The sequence below is a fragment of the Uranotaenia lowii genome, chromosome 3, assembly GCF_029784155.1.
Source record: "Uranotaenia lowii strain MFRU-FL chromosome 3, ASM2978415v1, whole genome shotgun sequence".
Lineage (NCBI taxonomy): Eukaryota > Metazoa > Arthropoda > Insecta > Diptera > Culicidae > Uranotaenia > Uranotaenia lowii.
Window position 1 is genome coordinate 21,747,369 of NC_073693.1, and position 23,945 is coordinate 21,771,313.

The 23,945-nt window shown below is 39.7% G+C and overlaps 1 protein-coding gene and 2 long non-coding RNA genes across 3 annotated transcripts; 2 read left to right on the top strand and 1 right to left on the bottom strand.

Annotated features, from left to right (window-relative positions):
* Positions 1–42: 42 nt before the first annotated feature.
* LOC129758272 (oocyte zinc finger protein XlCOF22-like) lies at positions 43–22,162 on the bottom strand. The gene is made up of 3 exons (XM_055755753.1): positions 21,939–22,162; positions 2,882–3,113; positions 43–2,812 (listed from the first exon to the last, which is right to left on the bottom strand). Exons 1-3 carry the CDS (start codon positions 21,997–21,999, stop codon positions 1,198–1,200), a joined length of 1,908 nt encoding a protein of 635 aa, XP_055611728.1. The 5' UTR covers positions 22,000–22,162; the 3' UTR covers positions 43–1,197.
* LOC129758274 (uncharacterized) lies at positions 3,608–5,398 on the top strand. The gene is made up of 4 exons (XR_008739933.1): positions 3,608–3,847; positions 3,912–4,361; positions 4,435–4,695; positions 4,817–5,398. It is a non-coding gene; the product is annotated as an uncharacterized LOC129758274 (long non-coding RNA).
* Positions 9,859–11,182, top strand: LOC129758276 (uncharacterized). The gene is made up of 2 exons (XR_008739935.1): positions 9,859–10,871; positions 10,934–11,182. It is a non-coding gene; the product is annotated as an uncharacterized LOC129758276 (long non-coding RNA).
* Positions 22,163–23,945: the final 1,783 nt, after the last annotated feature.

Genomic DNA, 23,945 nt, shown 5'->3' on the forward strand with positions numbered 1-23,945 from the left:
ACAGGTTAACACAGGCCAGTGACGAAGACTATATGCCCAGCCGTCCATTCATCTTGTTGTGTGATCTGTTTTTTTTTTATTTAAAACTAGTTTATTCAAGACCTTTTACTTTTACAAAGTTTCAATGTGCCGAGTGTATTCGTTTCACTAGGTTAGTAGGAAAGAGTTCCGTAATAGTCGCGGCGACTCAACAGTTAGAAAAAAAAAACTTTAAACAAGGGAAATGGAAGGGGTTTTTAGGGGTTATTTTCCAATATCAGTTTCCATTAGGGTCCGATGGTGGCCTCCTGTAGCTGTAGTTTCGGTAGCTACGGTTCGGTATCGGTTTCCGATCTTCTGGCCAGCCTTCTTCAGGAATGTGTCGAACCCGTTGGATGAGAGGTGGTACTAATAAATGTGATCTGTTTTTGGCTTTGTCGTTATAAATAAAGCTTATGTTTTACTACATTAGCTACGCCTCCCTAAATAGACGAATTTTACCCGTTTTGGATAACTCAATAAATATTTCGAATTTACCATCAAAAGGTTGAACGTTTCTAAACCTGCTGAATCGTCGTGGGCAATAGCTGAAGCAGTCGAATATCCCGAATAGGATTGCACCGAATCCGATGATTTTCATTGTTAAACCGCTGTAATGAAAAATTTTTCTTTGCATATATTATTCTTAAAATTCGTGATATTCAACCCTTATATTCTTTCTTCCTTTGATATCTCATGTTTCCCTAATCACCTTTGAAAATAGGAAAATAGTTGCAAGGTGGTACAAAATATATACCCGGTCCAAAATAAGTCAAATTATATGCAAAAATCCAGTAATATAAGCTGTACGAAAAATAACGGAATATCTGCCAGGACAGTTTCTTTCCAATAAATCGAAATCTTTCTAACGGAATAGCTAAGAAATTGTATTATTTTTAAATCACCAGTCAATAGTATAAACACTAACTTCTCCAATAGTCCTATTTGCCGCTGGTAATGTTCGTGAAATTATGCTGGTTGTTTCACCAACACTTTTCAGTTTTGGGACAATTAACCTCAAAAACGACCATGTGCGTCGACTGGTTGCCCGTTTTTTGTACTGAGAGTTTTTAAGGTTAATTGTCTCGTCTAATATGTACACGCTCAGCAAGTGTGCGAAAGAAATGTCAAAAACAACTCTATTGCGAAACAATTACGACCAGTCACTCTGGCTGACTTCTACAGCTGAAAAGCTGCAATGGGCCCACATGTTACTCGATAATGACTTCCCAAACAATCCTTTGTTTTAAACTTTTTCCCACAATGTTCGCATTCAAATTTGCGTTCATTCGTGTGTATTTTAATGTGCCTCAACAAACAGCTTTTCGTTTTTAACGCTTTGCCGCACATATTACAACCGAACTTACGCTCGTCCGAGTGTCGTTCGATATGGATTTTCAACACCCTTTTTGTTTTGAATGTTTTGTGACAAATATCACACTCGAATTTCCGTTCGTTATTGTGCAGCGCCATGTGCGTACGTAAATTGTTGTTCTTGCCGAAACGTTTTCCGCAGATTTGACAAGCGAAAGGACGTTCGCTATGAACATTAGCTTGTTGTATTTTCATTTGATAATTTGAGCTAATTTTTTTGCCACATTCATTGCATCCGAAGCTGATACGTTGTTCTACAAGCAATTCGTCCCTATGGGTCTGACGATGAATTTTCAATCTTTTTTCAGTAATGAACGATTTCCTGCATATATCACATTTAAAACTCTGGCCCATGTGATGCATAGCAGTATGATCATCCAGACGACTCTTTAAAGTGAACTTCTTATCACAGTATAGACATTCGAAATTCAGCTCCTCGGTATGAGTTTTCTGATGATATTTCAGTATTTCTTTCGTTGTGTATTTTTGGTGACAGATCTCGCATTTGTACTTCCGTTCGTTATTATGCTGTCTCTTATGCAAAAGCATGTTGTATCTAGAAACAAACAATTTGTTGCATATATCGCATCGATTTTTTCCTGTGGCTGTGTGACATAAACTGTGACGAGTTAGCTTCGTTCGGCAGGAAAACGTCTTCGTACAATCCTTGCATGACAAATACGGATATTCTTCTCCACCGTGATCGTGCTTTATATGACTATCTAACTCGGATAGCCTCATATGCTTAGTTTTGCATAATTCACATTCAAACATCAACAGTCGACTGGGTTTCTTTGACGCTGAATGTATGAACCATCTGTGCCGTTTTAGGTTATATTTTGTGGCGAAACATTGATCACATTCCGAGCAGCTAAACGATTCTGTTTCTTTTGGGTTATTTTCAACTGAGTATCCGTAGTTTTTAAATCTAGAGGCCGATTCTACAGATTGTGAACCTTCAGTTTTGATGATTGTTGCATCCATTGCAATTCCTGTTTTCTGAAGAAAGTTGTTTGTTTCATCATCTGGAATTTCACCTTTAATCATCACTTCACTTAATTCCAGCTCTAATTGTCTGTCTTCTTCTACAAGCGAGCCTGCAGTAAGGCCATTTCCATTCTCAGATTTTAAGTTCCTGTCGTGATTCATCAAGTTAAGGGATGCTTCCAGAGATTCAAAATACTTATAAGAATGATCGAAAAATAGAAGAACAGATTCTAGTATATCAAGTTTGGCAACACACTCCAAACAAATAAATTTGGAGAGGTTCTTACTAGGGGCAATTAATTTGTTAATTGACCTCAAACTGAACAATTCAGGAGAACGTAGTGTCATATAATCCGTATAATCTGTGACTTCATTATGCTGGTAAAATTGTAAGCAAAGTCGGCATGACGTTACAGATAAGGCTTCCCCTGAACTGAAAGGAAATAAAAATAAATAAAATTGTAGTTCAGGTTCAGGGTTTCTCCAGACACGAAAACACTACCTGTTGTAAAACCGTGAAGGTTCAAGATACCCTCCGGAAGGGCATAGAGGATTGTCTTCATCGAAGTGATCGTCGCAAATCTCCGCTGAAATCCAGTTCTCACGAACCCATGGAATGTTTTGCTGCTGACAGCCGATTTCGATTGCCTGCAGCCATCGATGTGCCAGTTCCGGGTGTCGAGGTAGCCTCCGCATTCGATGACCACTGGACTGCTCCATGCCACAGGTCGGTACTATGCAAACCATCGTCAATATCGGAGAAACTATCGTTCATACAGGTTCTTATACATACTACAAAGCTACTAAAAAGATCAATAAACAACTTCTTCTTCTTTAATGTAGCTTTGCTTGCATGCATGCACACGCTCATTTTTACTTAACCATTTATGGATCAAAAATAACCATTTTTAAGCTTTTGCTTGAAAACTGCCAATATGGTTATTTTTCAATAATTTATCTTGTAGCAAATTTAACCATATTAGTAGTTCTCGAGCAATAACCAGAAAATGGTTGAAAAACTTGGTGTTTAATCGCCATTTTGAAAGTAATTGATGGTGCAGCCGAACGCGTTCTTCAATTATTTTCTTTAACTGCTATAGTTCACGTCCTTGAAAATCGAATTATCATGAAGGAGTTTCTAAAAGGTAATCCTTAATTTATTTCAAACCTGACGACTAACAAAAATAAAACTTTTTTCAGTGCGCCAAGTGAGAGCTCCGCTTCACTGAACCAAATCTGGCAATAAAATGTAAAAGGTCATTTTAATGAATTCTAAAATGCAGTGTGTGATAGGAGCTAATCATAAATTCATTAGAAAGTATAGGAAAATCCAATGATTTCCAACAGGTTGTTATAGCCATCCAAATATACACAAAATTCCTATAAATTCTAGCTGTGTACCGTTGATATACATCTGAAAGGAAACAGTTAACTCATTTGTTCATTGTTCTTGATTGCAGCTCGATTGGTAAGTTTTTTTTGTATTTATCTGGAATAAACGATAATCATATTGTTTAAAATTTGTGTTTTAGGGACATTTCGGTTAAAAATCTCCGAACATCAACGCCAATTCATGAACATAGAACAATCGCATGAAATGAAAAAAAAAACCTTCCTCGATTTTTGTTTCCTTCGACGAAATTATCTGCAGCTGTTGAACAAAATTTTGCCCCTTTTAGAGATGGTATTCAACAACGGAAAAAGACCATTATCGGATTTCATAATGCTGCGCAGAAATGAACCGGTTCGGAAGTATTTTAATATTTTAAGTTCCATGAATGTTCAGAAAAAACAACTAGTAGTTTCCTGAACCATCGCCTCAGCTAAAATAAACTTTTCGGAACAAAATTTCATGACCAGTAACATAATATTATCTTCAACGGATTTGCTCTGTGATTTTGGATTCTGACTTTTTGATATTTTTCAACTGAAAGTTGTAGCTGAAATTATAAAAATGATGTCAGTGTCATGGAAATGAACAGGTAAGTACCTATTGTGTTATTTTAAACGATGCGTGCGATTTTTGTAAATGATGACTTATTTTTCAATTTTTAGACGAGTATTGAGTTATGATATGCAAAGGATGGTATAGGACCAATCACAACAAACGAATGCACGCAATACAGCCAAAATAATTGGGCCACAACACCTTAAAAATGTAATTAACTGGCTGGTCGGAGACGAAGAATGACTACCGGAACCAGAATAACCAAATTACGAAGTTGATAGTTTTAACTAAACCGTGACAAACTCCAAAAGGCGCAGGATGATGGAACTAGCATATGGGCTCAAATGTCTCAGACTATTCATAAGTTGGTAAGTCACGAGTCGACCGATTGTTTTTTTTACTAGCCAGAATCTTTTTTTTTATTTACAACTAGTGTATTAAAGGCCTTTTGCTTTTATTCGTTTCACTAAACCAGAACCATATTTACAGAAAGTCTCGCAAACTTCCTTATGGTAGAGGGCAAGCCAGAACATCCGCCCATCAAGGACAAATACAACAAGGGATGCTGACTCATAGGCCAAACGGTATCTGAACTCGGTCATCGGAAATGTCTACCGCATCTGCTACTGGTAAAACTATTTTTCGTTCATTCGTCTCGCATCACTCGTCGTGTGCAGTCGCTTTTTGTTGCCTTTCGATAATCGCGAACAAGTGAGTGAGACTTCGTCCACTATATCCGGGAGTTAGTGCCGTTCGGACGGTTAAAGGGTGTTTTGTGCCGTGTTTCCTGCCAGAGGCAGATGAAATTGACTTTCCCCAGCTAATCGGGAGTTCAATTAATGACTGTTGCTAGTGAGTGCTAATTTTGTGGCTAGCAAAGGCAATCGGAAAAAAACAATAGGTCACCACGAGGGCCGCCGCCATTGTTTGGCGAACCATTGTCATCATCATCATTGTCATCATCAAACGGGTCGTGCTCGCCCGAAACCGAGTGGAGGCGTGGCAGCCATCTTCGATCGAGGAAGGACCACGTGGTTGGATCAATCACCAAAGGAGCCAAATTAATCGAAAAATCAAGTTTGTAATTCTTATTTCTTTTTTCCCTATATCTTGTTCTATTTTCCCTATAGTTATTTTGACATTCCGTGCTTCGCTTTTATTTTTATAAAATATGAGCGAAGGCGGGGGGTCGGACCCGCCTGATGTAGATGGTGAGAAGATCGTCTACGAAGATGAGGAGCATCTGGAGGATTCAGCTGTGGCTGGTCCTTCAGATGGTCATCTTTCTCCGTCAGTTGAACTTTCTACGCCATCTGCAGCTGCGAAAAAGACAACCCGACTCCGAGTTTATCCGAATAATTCATCCTCTTCTGGGCCGTGGGTGGTTTTTATCCGGCCCAAAACTAACGGAAAATCTCTAAATGTAGTGCAGATCACTAAAGATCTGGCTAGGTGGCCCTCCGTTACCAGTGTGACTAAAGTAAGGCCAAACAAAATGCGCGTTGTTGTGGGCGACCGGAAGGCCGCAAACGGTATTCTTGCAAGCAATTTTTTTAATTTGGAGTATCAGCTCTATATTCCGTCTCGAGATGTAGAGATCGAAGGTGTGATCACCGAATCGAGTCTGGAGGCTGAATACGTTAAGGCTCACGGCGTTGGCAAGTTTAAGAGCCTTGATTCGACTTCGGTCGAAATCTTGGATTGTCGCCAACTCATGACTGCCTTCGTCGTTGATGGCGTTACAAAGTATAAGCCTTCAGCCTCGATTCGGGTAACATTCGCGGGAACAGCCCTCCCTCATTACATCTTGATTGATGGAATTTTAAGGCTTCCAGTACGCCTTTATGTGCCTCGCCCAATGCAATGCAAGAATTGCATCAAGTTGGGGCATACTGCTTCGCATTGCTCCAACAAGAAGCGATGCTTGCATTGTGGGGAGAATCATGAGGAAGGAGCATGCTCAGCAGTAGAACAGAAATGTATCTATTGCGGGGGCTCACCTCATGATATCTCCTCTTGCGAGGCATTTCAGGCAAGCTGGGATAAACAGAGGCGCTCTTTAAAAGAGCGTTCTAAACGTTCTTATGCCGCCATACTGAAGAGCGCCTCTCCACCGGCCCAATCTCAATCTGGTAACATTTTTTCTGTGCTGCCAGTTGATAATGATGACACAGATACGGCTGATGAAGTACATCCATTACAACTCTCTGTAGGATGCTCTCGAAAGCGTACTAAAGCGCTTTCTCCCAAAGTACCATCAAAAATTCCGGCTGTTATCTCTCCAAACAGGATTGAGAAAAAACCGACTGTTGTTAACAAAGAACATCAAGGTCCTCCTGGTTTCCGCGGTAAAGAATCTCCACAGAACAAATCAACATCGGCTGGAACCTTGCAAAACCACAACACCAAAGAACTTTCGCCAGAATCATCCACCCAATCTGGGCTTTTTAAACTGTCCGATATTCTAAATGGAATTTTTACGTGTTTTAATGTAGCGGAATCCATCAGAGGCATTGTTACAACAATGCTTCCTGTAGTAAAGACATTTTTGAAGCAATTGATGCAAACTTGGCCCCTCCTTTCAGTGTTTGTCTCTCTCGATGGCTAATTTACGCCGAGAGGTCAGAGATATCACTGTTCTACAGTGGAATTGTCGTAGTATTATCCCTAAACTGGATCCGTTCAAATTTCTTCTTCATGAAACTAGTTGCGATATTTTTGCGTTGTCCGAAACTTGGCTTTCTTCTCAATCTAACATCTCATTCCACGATTTTAATGTCATACGTCTAGACCGCGACGATTCTTATGGAGGGGTGCTTTTGGGGATCAGCAAGCGCCATTCCTTCTATAGAATCGACCTCCCTTTATCAGGAGGAATTGAAGCTGTTGCATGTCATACAACTATAAGAGGTAGGGACTTATGCGTTGTCAGTTTGTACTGGCCTCAGAGAGTAGCAGTGAATCAAAGTCACCTAGAGGACCTGTGTTCAGTTTTGCCTGAACCAAGGTTGATCCTGGGTGATTTCAATTCGCATGGAACTGTCTGGGGAGAACAAATTGACGATTGTCGTTCTACTCTTATCTATGACATCTGTGACAGTTTCAATTTAACAATTTTGAACACGGGTGAAAAAACACGAGTACCTAAGCCTCCTGCAAGACCAAGTGCAATTGACCTCTCCCTCTGCTCAAATTCACTATCATTGGATTGCCAGTGGAAGGTAATCCCTGATCCCAATGGTAGTGATCACTTGCCAATCAAAATTACAATCACCAATGGGGCCAGCAATTCGAATTCAACAAATATGGAATATGACCTTACAAGACACATCGACTGGAAAAAATATTCGGACGAAATAACAACAGCCATCGATTCTATGAATATTTTACCTCCTTTAGAAGAGTACCACTTTCTTTCTCGTCTGATACATGAAAGTGCCCTTTGCGCACAAACAAAACCCATCCCACATTCATCAGTTCCTCGAAGGCCCCCAAACCCGTGGTGGGACCAGCAGTGTTCCAAGCTTTATAAGGACAAGTCAAAAGCATTCAAAGATTTTCGAAAACATGGAACCCTCGTCCTTTTTGATGCATATGTTTCCCTTGAAAATCAGTTCAAAAAACTGATCAAAGGGAAAAAGAAAGCGTATTGGAGGAATTTTGTGGGTGGTTTATCACGGGAAACATCCTTGAGTACCTTATGGAAAGTCGCACGAAGCATGCGTAATCGTTCATCTACGAATGAAAGTGAGGAATATTCACAAAGATGGATATTTAACTTCGCACGAAAAGTCTGTCCAGATTCTACACCTGTGCAAAAAATAATCCGGAACGTGCCTCCAGAAAGATGTGGTCTGGATTCCAGCTTTTCGATGGTCGAATTTTCACTTTCTCTCCTTTCTTGCAACAATTCAGCTCCGGGAATTGATAATATTAAATTTAACTTGTTGAAAAACCTTCCGGATGCTGCCAAATTTCGCTTGTTAAATTTATTTAATCAATTCTTGGAGCACAACATTGTTCCCCAGGATTGGAGACAAGTGAGAGTCATTGCTATCCAAAAGCCCGGAAAACCAGCGTCTGATTCCAATTCGTACCGTCCAATAGCGATGTTGTCTTGTATACGCAAGTTGATGGAGAAAATGATATTGTTTCGTTTGGACAAATGGGTGGAAACAAATGGTCTCCTTTCAGATACTCAATTTGGGTTTCGAAGGGGCAAAGGGACAAACGATTGTCTTGCTTTGCTATCTTCAGAGATACAAATGGCGTACGCAAAACGTGAGCAAATGGCTTCAGTGTTTCTAGACATAAAGGGAGCTTTTGATGCAGTCTCAATAGAGGTTTTGTCAGACAAGTTGCACTCCCGGGGTCTGCCTCCTCTATTGAACAACATCTTATACAGCTTACTTTGTGAGAAACATTTGAACTTTGCTCACGGAGATTTTACAGTTAGAAGAACATCTTACATGGGCCTCCCACAGGGTTCATGTTTGAGTCCACTTTTGTACAACTTTTATGTGAGTGACATCGACAGCTGTCTCTCTGAAGGCTGCACTCTAAGACAACTTGCAGATGACGGAGTAGTGTCTGTCACAGGATCTACTGAGTCTCATCTGCACAGGCCTTTACAAGATACTTTAGACAGATTGTCTTCCTGGGCTTTGGGGCTTGGGATTGAGTTTTCCCCTCAGAAAACGGAAATGGTTGTTTTCTCTAAGAAACGTAGACCTGCTCAACCTAAGCTTCAACTCCTAGGCAGAACGATCACTCAATCGAGGAGTTTCAAGTATCTTGGGGTTTGGTTTGATTCCAAGTGTACCTGGAGAGCCCACATTGAGTATCTGAAAGGAAAATGCCAACAAAGAATCAATTTTCTCCGATCAATTACTGGCACCTGGTGGGGAGCCCATCCAGAAGATCTTATCAAATTGTATCGAACAACTATTCTATCCGTTATGGAATATGGTAGCTTCTGTTTCCAGTCAGCTGCCAAAACTCACCTCATCAAACTAGAGCGTATCCAATACCGTTGTCTCCGTATCGCTTTGGGCTGTATGCCCTCAACACACAACATGAGTCTTGAAGTTTTGGCAGGAATACTCCCTTTAAAAGATCGATTCAATTTACTATCACTTCGGTTCCTCATCAGGTGTGAGGTCATGAACCCATTGGTGATTGTAAATTTCGAAAGGTTACTTGAGCAAAATGTTCAAACCAGATTTATGTCTATATACCATATCCTCATGTCAATGCAGGTAAACCCTTCTTCGTATTCTCCAACTCGTGTTTGTAGCCCAGACTACGATCATTCTTCTGTCCAGTTTGATTTGTCTATGCAGCAGGAAATTCGTGGAATCCCGGATCCGCATCGTCCTCTTCTGATTCCAAGAATTTTCGAAGCTAAATATAGACACGTCGATGCTGATAAAATGTACTTTACCGATGGATCACTTATAGAGGAAACAACAGGATTTGGAGTGTTCAACGAAATATCCAGCGCATCTCACAGTCTCCAGTCACCATGCTCTGTATATGTTGCAGAGTTAGCAGCTATTCACTGGGCTTTGAATAGTATCGCCACACGACCTATTGAACACTACTATATTATAACTGATAGTCTCAGCTCTGTTGAAGCAATCCGCTCTATAAAACCAGGAAAATTCACGCCGTACTTCCTCGAAATGATACGAGATATATTGACCACTTTATCAAGACGTTGCTTTTCTATCACCTTTATCTGGGTCCCCTCACATTGCTCTATAGCAGGCAATGAGAGGGCAGATTCCCTTGCAAAAGTGGGTGCGATGGAAGGCAACATTTACCAGCGTGAAATCGTATTCAACGAATTTTACTTCTTGGCTCGAAGAAACTCTCTTGTCAACTGGCAGCGTAGATGGGACGAGGATGAGTTGGGTCGGTGGTTCCACTCGATTATCCCAAAGGTAAGCCTTAAACCCTGGTTTAATAGATTGAACCTGACTCGGGATTTTATTCGTATATTTTCCCGTCTCATGTCCAATCATTATTCCATGAATGCGGTACTCTATCGTTTAAATATTGCTGGCAGCAATTTATGCGGATGTGGTCTAGGTTACCATGACATCGAGCATATTGTTTGGTCGTGTGAGGACCACCTATTCGCCAGAGCGAACTTTATAGATTCCCTTCGGGCCCGAGGAAAACCACCCGACGTTCCAGTGAGGGATGTATTAGGTATGATGGACTTGGACTATATGTTCGAGATATACCTTTTCCTAAAAGCTATCGATCTTCGAATATAATTCTCTTTATTTTCATATTTCCCTTTCTATCTTTCTTTTTCTTCAAAAAAAAAAGTGAACTAGATCTAAGTACACAATTGTAATCAAACAAAACGAGTTTGGCTCCTTAAAGCCTAAAGGTATGAGCCGTTTCAAATAAAGAAATTACAAAAAAAAAAAAAACTATTTTTCGTTTGTGTACAGTAGGTACGACGAAGAGCTCCGAAATTTTATTCTTCCCTCACCCCAAGACACTTTTGGAAAAGACTCACCATGTCCCCGTAAGTTTATGTTTGATTAATTGGACTTATCAAATTTTTAACAAGATCTTTTGTAATTGCAGTCACAGAATGCAGATCCTGGTTAAGTCATTCGGCATCAAAGGTTTGTGTCTGGGGAAGAAAACGCCAACACCTTCCAAGTTCAAGCAAACTGAACAGGAAACGGAAATGATAAAGTTGCTACGATCAGCCGGCGAATCTCGGGATTATAAACCTACCGGGTCAGGAAAACTTGAATCAGAAAGAAGTTTTATTTTATAAATATTAAGAAATGCTGTTGAAAAAATCAATAAATGTGTTAACTTCTATAACAGACTTTATTAATACGCGAGAAAATATTAATATCATTTAAAAAAACAAAGCATATTAAATGGCATTCATGGAACCATTCATTTCATTATCTAAAACAATAAATCGTATCAATTTGGTCTTTTATTATATTCATTGGAAATTTCTATAAAATTAATCCTTCGTCTTCTGATAGAAAGTATTGGATTTTCTTTTAGTGCAAAATTACTAAAATTCCCAATAAACCTCATAGCCCGATTTTGTTCAGTGTTCCAGTTCCAATAATTACGGGAAAAGCTGTGCCGGTTCATCGTCAAAGTCACACCTAACAAAAATAAAAGCATCGTAATCGGTCCCCACACTACCCGGAAGGTGTACAATATTGCAATGAAGAAGCCTAGAATGACGCTCCTGGTAGTACCTGGCAAAAGAGTATCGCGGATTCATCTGGATGTGGTATCTTTTCATTCGTACAAAATGAAACCACGAATGATGGCGGAGAAGGCCCGGATGAAGCTACATCCAAACATGGTCGAGAAGAAGATCTGGTTTATCATTGGCGAAAACAATCGACTTCCTAGGATCGAAGGTTGGTAAATAAATGTAAATTCTGAGTCTTGAATCTGTGCTTTAATTTTATACCGTATTTTTTTTCACCTGGAGGCAAACTAGAGGCAACCTAGGTTCGCTCTAACTGCTGTCATCGTGCTCATTTATTGCTCGAGAGGCAACCTAGGTTCGCTCGAAAAGCGGACGGAGTCGCCCTGAGAAGAAAGTCAGTTTTGCGAGAAGTTCACCAATACTCTCAACGTTGTTGTCAAAACATTAAACAGCTGTTTTTGGCCGAAAGCAAAACAGTTGAAATAATGAACGGGAAAATGATGATTGCCGCGATTTTGAACCTCTCAGCCAAGCAAAATCGTGCTATCTGCTGTCCAGTGCAATCCGGACACGAAAAAAGGCAATCCGGATGTGAAGAACCGAATGAAGAAATCTAGAAGGGAGAACAAAATGACAGCTGCATGTAAACATTGCACTCGTTCTCACGCACACCTACGTATGGAATAACTCGAAACCCGAAAAGCGCTTTTTTATTCTGACGGTTCCAGAGCCAAATCCGGAATCAAAAAAAAATACGCCATTAAAATCTTTTTAATTCACTTTTAGCATATCCAAACCTGCCTCCACATTTGATCGGAAGATTTCCTCTGACGCGTTAAACTTCGGGTTGGCAACAAGAGTGTCCGATATTACGGCTAGTTTTCTCTAATCAGAGCAGTCGAAAATTTGCCTCGGACAGATCCGGAAACCGTGAGATGCGAGTTTTCATCGAGGATGCTGCTAGTGGGAAACGGTGAGGCGTCAGATAAGCCAGCAATTGAGCTAAACACGGAGCTAGAAGAGCTAGTAAATGGTCCAGGCCAAGTCAAGTGGACAGTCTCAGATGGTGTAAGAAGCTGCCAGTCAGATTGGTTTTAAGACGTTCCCGAGAAAACTGTCGAAAACCATCAACGCGAAACGTTCCTGTAGGCGTGGCGGCATGAAGAAAAATCACATTAAAATCACCAAGCAATTCGAGCTATGTGCAATTTTCCCATCAGCCCAACGCCCAAAAGCCCTGACCCACCCCACCCCAGAAAGTTGCGTCTTCAGTAATACTAGAGCAACACTTATTGATCAGTTAGTAAATCATTGGAAACCTTTATTGAAATGTTTATAGTTTTTTGAGGATTCGTTAACGTTCAAAACTTCTAGTGTTAGGTGCTGAAAAGCAAGTCAAATTGTAAAACAGATTCTAGGACAAAGTAAGTTTTGAAAAAAATGATTCAGCCCAAAGACAAAAAGCAAATCAATTATCCAGTTTCGACAACAACCAATTCAGTTATTTTAGTTTCAAGCTTCAGTTCGTCACTACAAAACGAAATTATTGTGGTCGCCCCATCTATATTATTGTTAGATCAATTGATATGTAGGAACTATCCGGAACAATCGGTTAAAGCACATTTTAGGACCTAAAAAGAACTATTATTTGATATCGGATTTGATCCAACCAAGAAAATTTTTTGTTTAGAAAAAGCGACGCAAATGTGATTGAAATGTTTGCATTTAATTAAAAGAAGAAGTAATTTCTTCAAAACTTCTAAAATCTCTTTTCTTTCAATTTGGAAATCCCATTAATCACAAGAAAAAAAAACCATATGGCGCTGTTCCACATAGCGCTGAGGTTGAAAAATAACCATTTATCAACTTCTCTTCCAGAATCCCATTCGGTTGAAAAATAACCATTTTCGAACTTCTCCCCTAGAAGTCATTTTATGGCTTCTCATGGAGAACTCATAAAATGACATTTCCCGGGAAAAGGTCAAAAATGGTTATTTTTGAAACGTAAATGGTTTAATAGTTTCTAGCGTGCAGGTTAACGCAGACCAGTGACGAAGACTATATGCCCAGCAGTCCATTCATCTTGTTGTGTGATCTGTTTATGGCTTTGTCGTTATAAATCAAGCTTCTGTGCTTTGCATCTTACTCTCAAAATTCGTGATATTTAACCCTTATATTCTTTCTTCCTTTGATATCTCATGTTTCCTTAATCACCTTTGAAAATAGGAAAAGCTGTGAAACAGGTTAAGCACCACTGGTTTTCAGTGTGTGCTCACGCAGAAAAATTTATTTTAGGAACAATAAGATTTCGAACGAAAATAATAAAATTTTTGGTTGGGAAAAAGCACAAATATATTTTTGGCCACATTGAATAAAAGTGTCGATTTGATTTGAACTTATCGTTTGATTGAAAACGAAATACCCCCTTTTTGAAAATGATCCATCATACTTGTCAAAATAATAAAATTTTGGGTAAAACACACAAAATTTTTTAAGCTTAAAATTAAAAAATAGGAGGGATTAAAAATTAACAATATTTTATGATTTGAATTAATTTTTGTTGCAATTCAAAGGAAAGCTAAATTGTTATTGATTTTCGGATTTATTGAATTTATGCTTCATTTTTGGTTTTATACTTCATTTATTCACATTTTAATGCCTTTATTCTTTGGGAATTGTCTTCGTGTTCCCCCTTAGCACATTTTGAAAAACTCATCACCACTAATCGCTGGCTTCGGGAATAATTAATCCACTGCTGGACGAAAGTAATGAGCATCGCACGTTTGTCCGACTTCGATCTGTTCCTTAAAAATTAAAAAAATCCAAATTAGTACCTAACCCAAACTTTAGTTTATTATACAAACCTTTTTGCTGCATGTTTAAACAAATCCGATGAAGAGGTCCGGCCGCACCGACGAATGTCGGCAGCTGCTCAAAATGTTTCGGCTGCGGCTGCTCGCTGCTCAGAATAGAAATTTGTTTTTTCCCGCAAATTTTTCTTTTTTTTTCTTTTGTTTTTTTATTTACAGACCTACTACACGTTTATTTAAATTAGTCGATTTTTGGTTTCAAATTAAACCAAATTTCATTTGTAAGTGATAAAAAAGGAGTGTGTAAAAATAACAAAATTTTATTATTATTTCCGATCGATTTTTTTGTGAAAGCTATCAAAAAATCTGCATTGAAAGTGTAAAATAAAATAACAAAACGTTTTGTTGAAACTAACCCCCTTTCTTTTTCTGCGTGCTGCACGGCTAACTAAATCCCAAAACACAAACACTCAAAACCCAAAACTTGTAGCAATTTACATTTTTACTTATACGACACATTAAAAACCTAGGCTAGCTTAACACAATTTCTACTCACGGGCCCGTTTCCTACCATAACATCCAAACAATAACAACAATCATATCACAGCTCGGACGGCACAGGTGTATCACAGCTTAATATCTCGGATTTTCTGGCAACCCTGCCTGGTTGCACTGCTCCACGGGCACGCACCACTGCCCGGAGCACTTCCGCTGTCTGCTTCCAGCTGGTTCTGTTGCGACTTGGCCAAACGAGCACTAATAGTGCGTTGTGCTCCCGAACAATGACACTCGGCTCTGCAACAACGGCCCTGTAGAAAACAAACATTGTTTCTTCTATTCTCAAAGGTTTCCTTTCCTATTTTATCACTCACCCTGTTGGGGCCGTTTGCAATGATAAACCGGTTCTACCAGCACCGTCTGCATCTTTCGGCTCTGTTTGGCTTGACGTGTTCATCTTCGGGGCTGGATGTTGTAGCGTGATGTTCAGCACGTTGCCTGGGTGTTAAGATAATGGATGTTTATCCGATCTGCTTTTAACCAAATTGTTTTCGCTCACCTTCCGCCGATGCGGACCTACCCGGTCCTTTAAAGGTTACGGTTTCGGTATGCAACGGCTTACGCCACACCAAAAGAAACGGTGAATTGTTTTGCTGTGCAATGTTGTTTTGTTTTTTCTTTGTTCACGTGCACATGTGTTTTCGTTTGACAGGTTACACTCTTAATACTAAACAGTTAATTTTGGCTCGAATTAATACAATTACTGCACGCTCATTACTTAATAATCACAAATACTTAATTATAACGCTACATACACTACCGCAACGGAAGAATTTTTCATGAATCGGAGACAGCCGATTCATGAAAAATTCAAAAACCTCTATCCTAGGCAACGATCAGAGACATCGGTCTGGTCACCCTAAGGTGACCTCGGTACTACGCAAGCCACAGCAATGCTTGCCAGATCTTAACACAAATCCTCAAATCCAAAAAAAATAACTCCAGCGACTCCTGGAAAACTTGACCGAACGCCAACGAGTCTTGGCAAAGCGTCTCTGAACCGTTCCTGACTGGCTTCTAAATTCTTGCCTCCGCTACGGTTACATACACAAAACAGTAGCTTAACGACTAAAACATTTGCTCAAAACACTAAACATTGAACAAATATTAAAATTAAAGAGGTTAAAATTTTGGTGATTTAAAAACAAGCACGGAAAAGCAGCAAATCCTTGGAAAGGGAGAATTTAGTTCCCTGATCGCCAAGAGCCCGAATAGAGGTTTTACCGCGCCTCCAGATCGCGTTGCTTTGGTATGGAGGGTTTTCTTGGCGACCCCATTTATGCTACTTCCCTTAATAATGACGACAAGTTCAGCATGTCTTCTCGAAATGGTTTCGCTTAAAGAAGCGATTGGCTGGTTTGTCACGTTCCAGTAACGGCGTGTTTGCATAATGCATGAACACGGTCAGTTTCTCCCGCCCTGACTAACGGCCGACCCGCAGGAGGTCTTACGTGTGCTAAGTGACATCTATCGGTGCTGTATTGGGATACCTAGCTTTGGCATTCCAATACTGTCTCTTGTCGGAATTCCCTGTGAGCTGCGTCCAGTACACAGAGTACGATTTCTCTCGGTTCGTGAACGGCAAGCGCTTCAGCGCTTAAGAGTCGTTTCCAGGTGTTCTTCGGTCTGCATGGTCCTGTTTGTGACCTCCATTTATAAAGGAGCCTGTCCAGACGGCAACCTGCACACTTCGTACTGCTTCAATATGCGTTGTCAATTTTAGGAGGTTACTGCTGTCGCTCAGGGAGCAGATTTGCAGCGTGAGTTCCGCACTGTCGCTGCGGAGGAGCTCAATCCGCTTGCGATGGCATTATCTAGTGCTCTGGTTGGGCATATTGTCACGTTCGGTGTGGTATAGTAAGTAACGCTGTGCGTGTTTTGTACGGTCGATGACGTTCTCGTTGTTGATCACCCTTGGTGATGGACATAGCTTAATGGTTATCAAGCGAGGAGGTAGTGGAGTATGTTGTTGCTCACTGCGCTAGACAAATGCTCGAATTTACCCGTTCGGCTTACGGTGTTTCTGGATCGATGACGATGTAGTACACAGACAGGGTTCTGTGGTCATAGCTTTAACAATATCTCACAAAAATGTCGGTCATGAGATGATTTTACGTTGATCATTTTTTGAAAAGCTTCTCAAAGAAAGATTTTCTTATAAAAAAATGATTTAATTGCATGCTGAACTTCATAAAACTTATGCTAAGATTAAAAAAATAATTTGATGTGGGTATCGATAAGAATAAAAAGTAGTATCAAATCCACAAAATTATAAAGATTAGCATTAATCACCAAATACAACATTAATCTCGAATTCAAAACATAAATCACAAATTCAAGACATATTTTAACTTTTGCGGTAGCATAATTTAGTGGGTTTTTGTGTTGGGCACCAATGAAACAGGTTAAGCACCACTGGTTTTCAGTGTGTGCTGCACGGCTAACTAAATCCCAAAACACAAACACTCAAAACCCAAAACTTGTAGCAATTTACATTTTTACTTATACGACACATTAAAAACCTAGGCTAGCTTAACACAATTTCTACTCACGGGCCCGTTTCCTACCATAACATCCAAACAATAACAACAATCATATCACAGCTCGGACGGCACAGGTGTATCACAGCTTAATATCTCGGATTTTCTGGCAACCCTGCCTGGTTGCACTGCTCCACGGGCACGCACCACTGCCCGGAGCACTTCCGCTGTCTGCTTCCAGCTGGTTCTGTTGCGACTTGGCCAAACGAGCACTAATAGTGCGTTGTGCTCCCGAACAATGACACTCGGCTCTGCAACAACGGCCCTGTAGAAAACAAACATTGTTTCTTCTATTCTCAAAGGTTTCCTTTCCTATTTTATCACTCACCCTGTTGGGGCCGTTTGCAATGATAAACCGGTTCTACCAGCACCGTCTGCATCTTTCGGCTCTGTTTGGCTTGACGTGTTCATCTTCGGGGCTGGATGTTGTAGCGTGATGTTCAGCACGTTGCCTGGGTGTTAAGATAATGGATGTTTATCCGATCTGCTTTTAACCAAATTGTTTTCGCTCACCTTCCGCCGATGCGGACCTACCCGGTCCTTTAAAGGTTACGGTTTCGGTATGCAACGGCTTACGCCACACCAAAAGAAACGGTGAATTGTTTTGCTGTGCAATGTTGTTTTGTTTTTTCTTTGTTCACGTGCACATGTATTTTCGTTTGACAGGTTACACTCTTAATACTAAACAGTTAATTTTGGCTCGAATTAATACAATTACTGCACGCTCATTACTTAATAATCACAAATACTTAATTATAACGCTACAGCTGTACGAAAAATAACGGAATATCTGCCAGGACAGTTTTGTTTCCAATAAATCGAAATGTTTCTAACGGAATAGCTAAGAAATTTTATTATTTTTAAATAATCAGTCAATAGTATAAACACTAAATTCTCCAATTGCGAAACAATTACGACCAGTCACTCTGGCTGACTTCTACAGCTGAAAAGCTGAAACGGGCCTGCATGATGTTACTCGACGATGATTTCCCAAACAATCCTTTGTTTTAAACTTGTTCCCACAATCTTCGCATTCAAATTTACGTTCATTCGTGTGTCTCATGATGTGCACCCTCAAGGAGCTTTTCGTTTTTAACGCTTTGCCGCACAAATTACAACCGAACTTACGCTCGTCTGAATGTCGTTCGATATGGCCTTTCAACACGCTTTTTGTTTTGAATGTTTCGTGACAAATATCACACTCAAAATTCCGTTCTTTATTATGCAGCAACATGTGCGTACTTAAATTTTTTTTCGTTGCGAAACGTTTTCCGCAGATCCAACACGCGAAAGGACGTTCGGTGCTATGAGCATTAGCTTGATGTATTTTCATTTCATATTTTGTACAAAATTTTTTTCCACATTCATTGCATTCGAAGCTGATACGTTCTTCTTCAGGCAATGCGTCCAAATGAGTCCGACGATGAATTTTTAATCTTTTTTCAGTATTGAACGATTTCCTGCATATATCACATTCAAAACTCTGGCCCATGTGATGCATAGCAGTATGATCATCCAGACGACTCTTAAAAATGAACTTCTTATCACAGTGCTGGCATTCGAAATTTCGTTCGTCAGTATGACATTTTTGATGATGATATTTCAGTATTCCTTTTGTTGTGTATTTTTGGTGACAGATCTCGCATTCGTAGTTACGTTCATCAGTATGCTGTCTCTGATGCATAAGCAAGTTGAATTTGAATAAAAACAATTTGTTGCATATGTCACACTGATGTTTCGCTGATGATCCTGTGCCTGTGTGGCATGAACTGTGACGAATTAGACTCATTTGGCAGGAAAACGTCTTCTTACAATCCTTGCATGATAAATAAGGATATTGTTCTCTCCAGTGATCCTGATTTATATGACTGTTTAAGTCGGATAGCCTCATATGCTTAGTTTTGCATAATTCACATTCATAATTCAACGTTCGACGGGGTTTCTTTGATGTTGAATGTTTGTGCCATCTGTGTCGTTTCAGTTTATCTTTTGTTGAAAAGCATTTATCACACTCCGAGCAGCTAAACGATTCAGTTTCTGTTGGTTTATTTTCAACTGAGTCTTCGTGGTTTGAATCTACAGATGGTAGACCTTCGGCTTTGATGATCTTTACATCACTTGCAATTCCTGTTTCTCGATCATAGTAGTTTGTTTCGTCATCTAGAATTTCGTCTTTGATCACCACTTCACTCAGCTCTATTTGTCGGTCTTCTTCTACAATCATCAAGTTACGTGCTGCTTCCAGAGATTCAAAACATTTATATGAATGGTCGAAAAATAGAAGAATTGATTGTAGTATATCAAGTTTTGCAGCACACTCCAAACAAATAAATTTGGGAAGGTTTTCACTCGAGGCAATTAATTTGTTAATTGACCCCAAACTGAACAATTCAGGAGAACGTAGGGTCATATAATCCGTATAATCTGTGACTTCGTTTAGCTGGTAAAATTGTAAGCAAAATTGGCATGACTTTACAGATAACCCGCATAAATGAGGATTGTAGCCAAACGATTTCTCAAATAATCAAACGACGATTTAATAAAGCGTAAAAAAACGTTTAGCAAACGATTATTCAAACCTTGAAATACATTGGCCTAATCGTACATTCCGAATTCACTTTATTTTTAATATGTCGTTAGGTTATGTAATTGTTAAAAACTGTTAAAACACTTGTATGGAGGAACAGTTCTACGAACAGTTGAGATAATGTATAAAATCCGCTTGTAGAAACGTTTTTTGTGCATCGAACCATTATTGCTATAGTTTTCTTTAAAGTTCTCTTGTATATAAACATTTATAGCAATTGTTTGGAAGAATTTAACAAAACGTTTTCCAACGTTATAAAAACGGTATTCGGAACCGTGCATGAATAAATCACGCACACATAGACAAATGTGTTTGGAGGAGTTTTAGGATTCGAATAAATAAAAACACCATTTCTTTTCATTATTTTTATATTATTTGAATTCACCGAGGCACCGAGTTCGTATTTCATTTGAAATTAGCATCCTACGAGGATGATTAATAGAGCCAAAATTTTCACTGGCCGCACATAGCTCACTATAGTGGGAGGTTCCCACGGCTGGGGAACTTGGATTCCGCGCTTGTAGGTTCAGGTTTCAGCTGCAGATGTTTTCTCTGTCCAGTTCCAACGGCAGCCGAATAATTTTGTGAGTTGTTGGTGGTCCTTTTCCACGAGCCACGGGCCCAAAGGAATCTGCTGTTTGAGGCCATGTTTGCGAGTTGCTATAAAGAAAAAAATGAATTTATTGCTAATAACAGAAGAAAATTGATATTTTTGAAGATAACTTACCACTTTTAATCCCTAATTTTCGCGAATTCTCCGAAGTTGAAAACTTAACAGCACGCGAAAACTTTTACCCGGCGCGCAGTGTTGTTTTTCTTTTTTTCACTTTCATTTGACAGTTTTCGGCAGAGGTGCCAAATATTCTGATGATTTATGATTTGCACTTTTTTTTTAAACAAAATCTCCGACATAGATTTTAATACTTAAGTAATTTTTGATCGAATAGGATTTTAATTTTTTCTTGTAAGTTCTTTATTTGAAACGGCTCATACTTTTAGGCTTTAAGGAGCCAAACTCGTTTTGTTTGATTACAATTGTTGCTTATATCTAGTTCACTTTTTGAAGAAAAAAGAAGATAGATAGGGAAATATGAACATAAAAAGGATTATAGACGAAGATCAATAGCTTTCAGGAAAAGGTATATTTCGAACATGTAGTTCAAATCTATCACAGCCAGGACATCTCTCACTGGAACATAGGGTGGTTTTCCTCGGGCCCCAAGGGAATCTATGAAGTTCGTTCTATCGAAAAGATGAACCTCGCACGATCAAACAATATATTTTAAATTTTTGTTTAGGTTTATTTTTGTTGTTAATTTGTAATGTTTATTTTCTGTCTATATCTTTCATTTGATTCAAGAAATAATCTTATATCAGTAATCAGAAGAATCTAAAAAAAAACATAAATGTATGCTAATTTTCGTTTTGTATTTATTTGACCCGAATGACAATTGTTAAAGGGTTTGTAATAAATATTAATTATAATAACCTAGATTGTATTTGACTTTGTACTGATTAACGTGCAAAAACATCTGGCATCTTGGACCGGCGTTTCGATCGTTTTTGACGTGCGTATGACAGAAAGAATGGACGGTATGTGTAAAGGTTTAAGATCATTTTCACGATTAAAGAAAAATTGCAAGAAATCGTACATACCATTCTATCACCTTTCCAGATACCATCACATTTTCACATGAACGTAAATGTTTCGTTTTCATCGTTGTCGAAGTAAAGTTTGATAGAACATCTGCGTTTACAAAAACAATCACTATTTCTGAAACCGTAGATGAATTGTATGGACTGTTTTAGATATAGTTTTTTAGTATGCGGGAAGGCATCTCCTGAACTAAAAGTTGATCAAAGAATAAATTAATGTTGAGAGTATAACACGAAAACACTTTACCTGTTGTAAAACCGTGAAGGTTCAAGATACCCTCCGGAAGGGCATAGAGGATTGTCTTCATCGAAGTGATCGTCGCAAATCTCCGCTTCAATACAGTTCTCACGAACCCATGGAATGTTTTGCTGCTGACAGCCGATTTCGATTGCCTGCAGCCATCGATGTGCCAGTTCCGGGTGTCGAGGTAGCCTCCGCATTCGATGACCACTGTATTGCTCCACGCCACAGGTCGGTACTATGCAAACCATCGTCTTCTTCTTCGTTTTAGTTTATTTTGGCCAGAAAATGAAACTCTATAACACCGCAAACCATCGGAGAAACTATCGTTCGTAGAGGTATTCGTATTTACTCAAAAGATCAACAAACAACTTCTTCTTCTTCTTGTAGCTTTACAGGTTAACGCAGGCCAGTGACGAAGACTATATGCCCAGCAGTCCATTCATCTTGTTGTGTGATCTGTTTTTGGCTTAGTCGTTATAAATCAAGCTTCTGTTGTACTTCATAAGCTATAGGCCTCCCTAAATAGCTGAATACCTATACCTGTTTTGGATAACTCAATTTCTCTGTGACTCAATCAATGTTTCGAAATTACCATCAAACGATCGAACGTTTCTCAATCTGCTGAATCGTCGTGGGTAATGCAATATAACATGTTCGGCTGCTTCAACTGTATGCATTACAAAGCTTAAAATCCCAAACAAATCAATATTTATTACCCGGCCATATAACGCGTTTCAACAGCCGTTCTTCTATTCCCTGGCCACCTGGGCATTGGATTTCAAAGAATTTGGCTCTTTTCTGATTCAACTCACTTATGTACCACCGTTCAGTTTGTAATGCTAGTCTCTTGTAAGGTGTAGGTAATATGCGTCCTAGGAGGTGTAATATGCGTCCAAATTTGATAATTTTCTGGTAACCAAGGCGAACTCAGAAGGCAGCACTGATTGTTTCTTTATTTGGCCGTAAGTAACGGCAAGCCTGAAGTAATCGATCAAGGATACGCGCTCAGCTAAAATCCCGAGTCGGTGGGTGGTGTGCTGGTGGTGAAAGAGAAACAACAGAGAGATCAATAGTGGACAAACTATTGGAAGCAAAGAAGACGACGACTCATCATAGCAGTCTGTAAACTTAGCTGTTAAATAAAAATCACTTTCCATTCTTATTGTCTACAAGTAAGACGTTTTTAATTTTAAATCCGGTCTACGACACACTTCACAATAGGTTGTGGGCCCAGACTAAAATGGAAAAGAATGGTATCGTCAAGCTAACCAACGAAAATTACGATTCGTGGAAGCTTGAAGTTGAGTTCCTGCTTATTCGAGAGGGACTGTGGAAGTTCATCTGTCCCGGAACCAGGCCGGAAGAGGCTGCCGATGGAAGTAACGTGGCTGCGGTGGCTGCCTGGGACGATGGTGATCAGCGAGCACGAGCGACGGTTGGTTTGTTGCTGAGTCGGAGTCAACATTCGTACATCCGGAACACGAGAACGGCGAAGGAAGTTTGGTCCAACTTAGCGAAACAGCACGAGAAGAAGTCGCTATCCTCCAAAGTGCAGTTATTGAAGCGGATCTGTGACCTGAGGTACCATGACGGCGACGATATTGAGTCCCATTTGGTGGAGTTCGAGAATCTGTTCGAGAAACTGGCCAACGCAGGGACGAAGCTGGACGATGACTTGCAAGTGGTACTGGTTTTTCGAAGTTTACCAAGTACATTTGATGCCCTCACTACGACCCTTGAAAACCGGACGGATGATGAACTTACTTTGGCACTCGTGAAGGATAAAATTGTCAATGAAGTTCAGAAGCAGAAGGCTACAGTTCCGGCGGACATGGCGGTGTTGAAAGTGGACGGGAAGCAGAAACAAGTCATCATTTGTCATCTTTGCGGTAATGCTGGCCACAAAAAGCGTTACTGTGAAAAATGGCGAAAGGTCAATCAAGAAAATTCTCCAAGGCAACCAAACACAAGTTCGAGGTCGGTTGCTAGGCATCAAGCGAAGGTGAGATC